Raw genomic sequence first — 8,051 nt, forward strand, 5'->3', positions numbered from 1 at the left:
CTAGTAAGCAAAGCATATTGACAGGTATGTAAACACACGAGCAAAATAAGTGAAAGTATGCTACGGTACATAGAGTATTTTTCAAAAAAAATTTTTTTGTTAAATCAAACCAAAGTACTATGCTAAGTTCGGTCATGCGAACATATGCTATAATAAATGCAAGTATTATAATATCAAAAAGGAATTCTTTTACACCGCGAGTAGTTACTGCTCGGATGTAATTGTTTGTTAAAAGGAAAGCTGCCCACGCAGCAATTAAAGATAACAACTGTCTTTACATCTCTACCCGTAGGTCGTATATTGAAAAATTAAAATTAAAAGAGAAATAATCTAAGAAGTATGAGGGTCTTGTGTATGTTCTTGGTCGACAGTAGCTTCGGCCTCATCCTCCGCACCCTCAACACCAGTGGCCAAAGAGATTTCGGGCGAGGCTGGGGTTTTCGCTCTCTTTTCTTCTTCCAAGCGAGCAGCGCATCGGGCTATTTTTGTTTGCCTCATGCATTCGGAGAGATAGCTGAAATTGGCCCCTTGGTTGTGCTTCCAGAAATCATAGAAGCACTTGGATGTGGCGCCCTTGTACCTCTCAAGATTGCTGGCGTTGGTTTTCTTGAGCTCGTTGATGCGAGCCTCCAACTTTTCAGCCTCCTGCCTGCTCTCGATTATGTCTGCCTCGAGTCTTTTGGCTTCGCGAAAATTGATAACATGGGACTCTTTGTACTTCGCCTTTGCCTTGAGAGCTTTGTCTAGAGCAACCTGCTTCTCCTTCATCTCCTCAGCCATTTTATTTTTCTCCTCAAGCAATGCCGTATTTTCCTTTTGAGCCACCTCAAGCTGCTCGTCATATTTCGCTTCGACGACCTTTAGCTCCTCAGCGTGCCGTTTCTCGGACGACTTGGATTGCTCAGTGATGACCCCCGAGCGGAGCCGACTAGCAGTCACGGTCAGCATTGCCTGCGAACAAAACAAATATTGAAATGACTATAATAGATAAAAAGAAAGAGTCTCAACAGGAAGAAACAACTTACACTGGCGACCTCATTTAGGGCGCAGTTCAGGATCTGGTCAACCTCCATCGATTCAGTCTCAGCCATGGCTTCACGGCTGCGCTCATGCCTCAGGATCCTTGTCATCCTGTACTTGGACAATCTTAGAGCGCGACTCGATATGTCATCCCCTGTTGGAGTAGGGGCAGCTGGCTGAGTCTGGTCAACTGGAGCCGGTGGGGAAGGGGTCGACCTGACCGGTACAGATGGAGTTTGCTGCTCGACGGGGGATGGAGGTGGTGTTGTGTTTTTTGAAGGATCAGCCCCTGGAGGGTCCTCAGTGCGGGCCTTCTTGGCTGGAGGATCTTTGCTGCACTCCTCGCGATGCTTCCTGCTCGCCTTTTTCTTGCTCGCAGGAGCATCGGGTGTACTGTAGAAATCGAACATGTCTTTGGATGCCATGTCTACAAGAAGGCAAGTACATGAACAGTTATATAGTATAAATAAATGCGTGTGCTATGTCAGAAAAGGAAACAAAGAAAATTACAAGTAAAATACCTGAGCTATCATTACTGGTCGCTACATTATATACTCTACTAGTGTTACACTCACTCTCTGGCATGAAGAAGTCTGAATCTAAATTGGGAGTGTACTTAAAGTTGCTGTAGCCATCAAATAAGTGACAAGGAATTGGCAAACTATCTAAGTGCGAGAGATCATTACCGTTCTCATCCGAAGACTCGTCGATAGGCGCAAGGGGTTCAAAAGCTTTCTTTTTTCCCTTTCCCGAAGGGGCAGGGGGCGCGGCCGCTCGCAGGGTGCTAAAGGGTTCCTTGATTGTCATGCCAGTTGGTCTCCTCCTTAGAGGTTGTGACACATCTGGGTGCAGCTCGGGAATTTCCTTGCCAGTGGAACTCCCTGCCGTGGACTCCTTCACGTCCTAGTGAGGTGCCAGAAGCCCGACTAGTCTCAGGTTTGCCTCAGTGACCATCTGTTTGACGCTCTTCTCTATGTCGGACGTGCTGGCCAGTAGCGTTGCTCGAAGCTCCATTTCTGGAGTAGGAGCTGGTCGCAGCCATGGACCTGAAGAAAGCTAAATTTCTAAGAGAGATGCGGATAAAATACAAGGAAAATATATGACCAAGAAAACGAAGAAGTTACCTCCTTAGGTGAAGGCTAGGTTGTTGGCGACTAGGTCGGTAGTCAAAAAGTACTCTTGGTGGTACTTTGCTACATTAGACTTGTAGGTAGTCTCACTCAGGAAGGTGTGGGTTAATTCCTGGTGGCAAAAATGAAAGAACCCCGTATTTTCCTAGCTGGGGTTAGATTTGAGATCGAACAGGTAGTTGATCTCATGAGGTGAAGGGACATGACATTTTTTATGGCTGTAAAGAATATAGAGTGTGGAAAGCATTCTATACCCGTTTGAGGTTATTTGGAAATGAGCAACCCCGAAGTAATTGGCCACTCCCTGGAAGTAAGGATGAAAGGCAGGATTGCTACTACCTTAATATGATACCTAGACTAGGCGTTGAAGGCGCCACCAGGTAGGTTTGCCCATTGGTCGGTGGTGGGAAGGAATAAAGTAACCCTAGAAAGTCCATACTTTATGAGGAAATTATTTACCATCCTAGCAGTGAACGTGCTAGGGGGAGCAAGGTACCATTCGACGTCTGGTCGAATGATATTACGGAGACGGGCTTGATTTTGGATTTCTGGATCAGGAGTATTTTCATCTCGACCACTGGTCGAAGGAATTTAAGCCTGAGGAGCAGGTTGATTTGAAGGAGGATTGGATGATTTCTTTTTCTGGGCTTTAGACTTTACTCGACCCATGTTTTGAAGAGGGGTTGGGGGATTATTTGGGGTGTTCGAGAAAAAAGGATCTTCGGAATTAGCCGTGACGGTTGTTCCTCATCCTCGAGCAGTTGGGCTAGCAGATCGTCGTTGATTGTTCTTTCACCTCCCCACGGATCTTGCATGAAAATCTATAAACAGAGAAGGGGAGATGAGAATCTACGGCCTAAAAACTTGTGTTTAAAAGTTGGAATAACGTTGTTCGTGTATAAAAGTTAAGCTTTTATACAACAAGCAGCATTCTGACAAAAAACACTACATTTCAAGCGAACAGTTTGGAAAATGGATTAAAAAGCAGAAGTGAAAAGTTTCTCAGGAAAAACTTTTCGACTCTGAAAGTGCGGGAAAAACCCAGTTTTTTTTGCATGCTTAGAAATCAAATTTTTACTTTGATTTCACGCCCTAAAGTTATAATATTAACTACCCAACTACTCCATCATCCCAGAAAAATGTTATTCTCCTACCAAATTTAGTGCAAATCAGTATGCCCATTTACCCCAAAACAGTTTCTTTCAAGAACGGTCAAGAACTCAGAATACGAAACAGATATAAAATGGATATCGTACGACATTTCAACGAATAAAAAGGTCGATAAACTTACTTGGATAAAAATTGAAGCAAGTTTTGAGGCACTAAGTCGGTTGGCTGGGCAGAGACTCCGTGGATCGTCGAGTTCGTTTGAGGTTTCTGAGTTTTCTACGCCTTGTTCTTTAGTGTTCTTGAGGAGAAAGTGAAAAGTAAAAAGTAAAAAATGATCTTGGGGGATTATTTATATTGATCGTAGCACTGTAAAAGAGGTAATCATGGAATTACTTTTTTCAAAGCATGGGGAAACGCAATAGCCGTCAGAGAATTTTTTGGAAACTGAAAATACATGATTGGTTGCTTTTTTCGAAAAGGCATGGGCGGCTCTGACAGATTTGGTGGGGTATGCGAAGAGTCAGTTTCCTAAGTTTACTTTATGTTGGTCGCAGTAAATAAACTTGGGGGGCAAATGCTTACCCCAAAATGACTCCTGACGACGTGGCAAGAATTTATTACACGTGGTTGGCACGTGGCAGCGTCAAAGTAAAGAGGTGTTGTTCGCCTATCGACCAACTCCTTGTTGCTTCATCAGATCTCGCGATTAGATGTGACCAGTCTGGTCGCATGCTTCGGTTTCTTTCCTTTAAAGATATGTAATTTTGTAATAACTACATTTAATATCTTTTCTCTTTACTGCCTTGATACGCTGATATTAAGGATAATTAAGGCCCATTGACCCATGTAACCCCTCTTAGCTTGTAAATATACGTGAGAAGGCTCAAGGAAAGGACTTTTTGACTTTTGAACCTTTTTTCTGAATATACAGAGAAAGAGCATAAGTGTGATTATCCACCGAAAAGTTGTAATTCTCCTAAGGCTTGTGAAACTCAAGAACCCTAGTTCTTTGGTCACGACAATGGGATTCAACATCAATAATAACACTAAGTGGACGTAGGTTGTTACCACATTGTTGGGGCCGAACCACTATAAATTACTTGTGTCAATCCTTACCATTTGATCACATTCTTGATTGCCTTCTTATTTCTTTGTCGTATTTCTGACTCTGTGTCGTTGGCCAAATCGAGGGTCAACACCTGTTGTCTTCTCAAGTTCAAGGCCAAGTTTTTACCGTCGATTTCGCCATTTCATCACTAGGCTCCATACTCGATTCTCTCAAGTAAGTGTTTCCAACAATCTCTTTGCTTTGTTTTTCATCGCTTTATTGCCTTAGAATTCTCTATCAAGATTTTGGCTGCTAGGGTAAATTCCACTGTATCAGGTGGCTCTAGGTAGCATAATAAGCAGATCAATTAGCTCTTAAGGCAATTTTCACGCAAAAACACTTGTCATGAATACTGAATCGGGCTAGATCGCTTCGAATCATTGAACACGGACGCCTTAAAACCGTTCAGGTGGATATATATATTTGTATCTCTACAAAATTGTTTCGCTTTTAGTTCCCAACTTATGCTTCTGGGACCTTAGTTGTCCCTGGCGCTCTGACCGAAGGGAACTTCTCCAAGCAGTTTTGGAGAGTTCTCGTACTAATCCATTTTGGTCGGTTTTGGTGCTAACTGCTTGGTTCTTACTTTTTTTTTATGCTAGGTCCCTGATCATGGTCGGTATTACTATCTTTCTGAAAGATGATGTCAACACAGCTCCTGTGGTCCTGGAGGGGCACAAACTCCCCACTGACAATACCTGGGAGACGGAGACGAAAGTGAACGAGTTTTGGAACTATCAGATGCTGAACGAGCTCGAGAAATCCTTCAACGTCGAGTCAACTCCGAGACTCTTTTTCAACAGAATGGCCCAGAAAGAAGAGAATACCCACATCGGCACTGGTGGATTCGTGGCCTAGAGCGCGGGCCACATCAGTGTCGGGGCCAGTATCCCTTTACATGACTACTCCGTGAGGTTTCTCAAGTTCGTGGGAATCTCCCCATTCCAGCTTCTTCCCCATGAGTACAAACTTCTTGCGGGGTGGTACATGTTATGTGCATGGAATGAGATGGCTGAACCTACTCCCGCGGAGGTTTATTATTATTACCACTTGAAGCCACAGTTGAACTTGAATGACAAAAAATGGGACGAGTTTTACATGCTAAGATCCCATAACGTTGGTCTAGCACCTTTCAGGACTTAGAACCACCCCCAGATGTCAGACGCTACTGGTTCATGACATTTGGGTTCCTTCTTGATAAGAATTCAACTCTGGTTCTTGAATTCCAGCATGTGGGTAAGTTTTCCATTCCCATTCTACGCTTCATCTTTACTTTTTCTTTATCTTCCATCGGATATTCACGTCCCTTTGAACAGGTCCGTATGCCCAAACCCAGATGACTAAGTTCATCATGGACCGGAAGAGAAAATATGCCACCTTCAGTGTCGAAGATCTGGATGGGGGGGGGGGGGTGTTAGTGAACACGGACAATCTTCGGCTGGCCAGATTTCTTGCCAGACATCAATTGATAGATGCCCCCAACCTCTAGGGACTGCAATACGAGAGGGACCCTGATTTGAGGGAAGAGTTGACCCTCATTCATATTAAGGCAGTGGAGGCCGCGGTCAAGGCCAATGTGGAGAGGTTGAAGGCGGAACGTACATGCCTTACGGAGCAGGCCGAGTCCGAGGAGCTAGATGCCTTGCTTGAGGGGAGGCAACCCAACACTCTCCCAGAACCAGCATCTCAGGGCAAGGTAAATCTCCTCTGTCTTTAACTCATGCCCTACGTGTAGTAGTAGCAGCGGCAGCAGCAGCAGCAGCAGTAGTAGTTAAATGTGATTAACAGTTTAGGGTTAAAGATTTCGGTCAAAAGGAATAGTTATTTTGTTAAAACGTTAAGTTTGTACATGGGATCCCATTATAAATGTTTACAAACTTGTTTACAGTTCCAAATGGTAATTACAACTCAAAAGTTACAACTAGCTGACCTAAGCGACGAAAATAGGGTTTAACCCTAGTCCCTCTGAGAAACCCCAGCCGTGGAGGTCGAGCAGTCGCATATGTACACGTCGCCACCAAAGCTCTCCAACTCATGGCTGGTCCAGCTTCCCTTTCCTCTTATCTGCACCACATAGCACCCGTGAGCCAAGGCTCAACAAGAAAACTTAAACATGCTCATAAGCAGTTAATAACATGTTACAAAATGATTATAAACATTCCTAGCAGTAATAACCCTACTCATGCATGCATACCGTTCATATAAATGACTACAACGTCATATCGGGCCAACTGCCCTAATTAAATGATTAATGAATCATACCGGGACCTGTTGCCCAAAATACATGATTAATGAATCATACTGGGACTCGTTGCCCAAAATACTTGATTAATAAATCATACTGGGGACCAGCCCTAGGATATGGGACTAATATGTCACCCCGGGGCCCATTACCTTATCCTTTGTATAACCAACCTTGGAGCTAGCTCAGCGTACTTGGCGCTTAATTTTCCACGACCATTGGGTCGGACAAGCGTATGATGCGCTCCTGATTAGGCTTAACCAAAACGACCAGCACTCAGAGCTCTATTGTCGCCCTTGACTTATAAGTCAATGCTTTTCGACCAGCGCTCAGCGCTACTGCCATCCTTGACTCATAAGTAGAGCCTTTCTCAATTAGATAATGCAAACATGCATTCATTATATGACAAATATCCAGATACAGAGCATTCAACATGCTCAATCAAACAATCACATGCATAATCATAATCACACACATTTACAAGGTCCCAAGCCCTAATCCAATCCATATTTAACAACTAGGCCAAGCCCTAATCATGTACATCATGTATTGGGTGCAATTTTCTTACCTCAAGTCCGAATGTAACGTAATATAAGAACGACCCTCGAGCACGATCCCTTTCTTGAGCCCTAGCGGTACCCTAGTTATAACCCAAATAAATGATATTCATCAATATCAGGTAAATAAAGGCTTCCGGACAGATTCCTAGTCTCCAGGACCTCAAATTATACTAAACTGGGTAAATGAATCGATCCCAAGCCCTTAGGTCTGAGTTCTCATCACTTAAAACCTAACTTGGCCAAAACTATCTATGCGGACCATGACTTGACCCTTAGGGACACGACACGCCTACGAAAATAGAGAGCTTTCTGCCAGGAACCCAGGACACGGGTCACGACTTGACCAAGAGGGTTGTGGAGCGCCTTCCCCAAATAGAACCCCCTGTGCCCTGGGTTCACACAGGTCGCAACGCCCCAAGAACAGGGTCGTGGTGCGACCCTTCGAACCCATATTTTCCTCAGCCAAACCTTACCCAAAAATCACCCCAACCAATTCCCAAAACCAAAATTAAATCCCAGAACAACATCAACACTAAACCAGCAAAAAACCCCAAGATCAAACTCACTCAAAACCCCACCAAAAACTCAGTTCATAATCTTGAGCCTCAAAGCTTTAGAACACCCAAAACCAAAATAGAACATCAATCAAAACAAGGTTTACAGCCTTAGCTTAGTGATGAATTTAATCCCATAGCTGCAGATAATCCACCCATAACTCAAGCCTTCATATCCAAGCTTTAGATTCCACTAGTTTTTCCTCAAAATCCAAACCAATCCAGAGAGAGAGAGAGAGCTGATACTTGAAGCTTGAAACCTCTAGAAGTTACCTTCTCAGCTATCTAAGTCCTCTCTTTGACCTAAAAAGACCAAAATACCCCCTT

General features: G+C 43.8%; 1 protein-coding gene across 1 annotated transcript; it reads right to left on the reverse strand.

The window, feature by feature from the left end:
* Positions 1–330: 330 nt before the first annotated feature.
* On the reverse strand, positions 331–1,445 carry LOC133800257 (uncharacterized). Its single transcript, XM_062238211.1, has 2 exons — positions 1,026–1,445; positions 331–951 (listed from the first exon to the last, which is right to left on the reverse strand). The coding sequence occupies exons 1-2, from the start codon at positions 1,443–1,445 to the stop codon at positions 331–333; spliced, it is 1,041 nt and encodes a 346-aa protein (XP_062094195.1).
* Positions 1,446–8,051: the final 6,606 nt, after the last annotated feature.

Source organism: Humulus lupulus, chromosome 9 (genome assembly GCF_963169125.1).
Source record: "Humulus lupulus chromosome 9, drHumLupu1.1, whole genome shotgun sequence".
NCBI classification, from domain to species: domain Eukaryota; kingdom Viridiplantae; phylum Streptophyta; class Magnoliopsida; order Rosales; family Cannabaceae; genus Humulus; species Humulus lupulus.

Excerpts from the sequence above, each read along its gene's own strand:
- LOC133800257 (XM_062238211.1), bottom strand. The coding sequence starts at position 1,445 with ATGGCATCCAAAGACATGTTCGATTTCTACAGTACACCCGATGCTCCT. Across the intron at positions 952-1,025 it reads CCCTAAATGAGGTCGCCAGT|GCAATGCTGACCGTGACTGC; the intron begins GTAAGTTGTTTC and ends TTTTGTTCGCAG.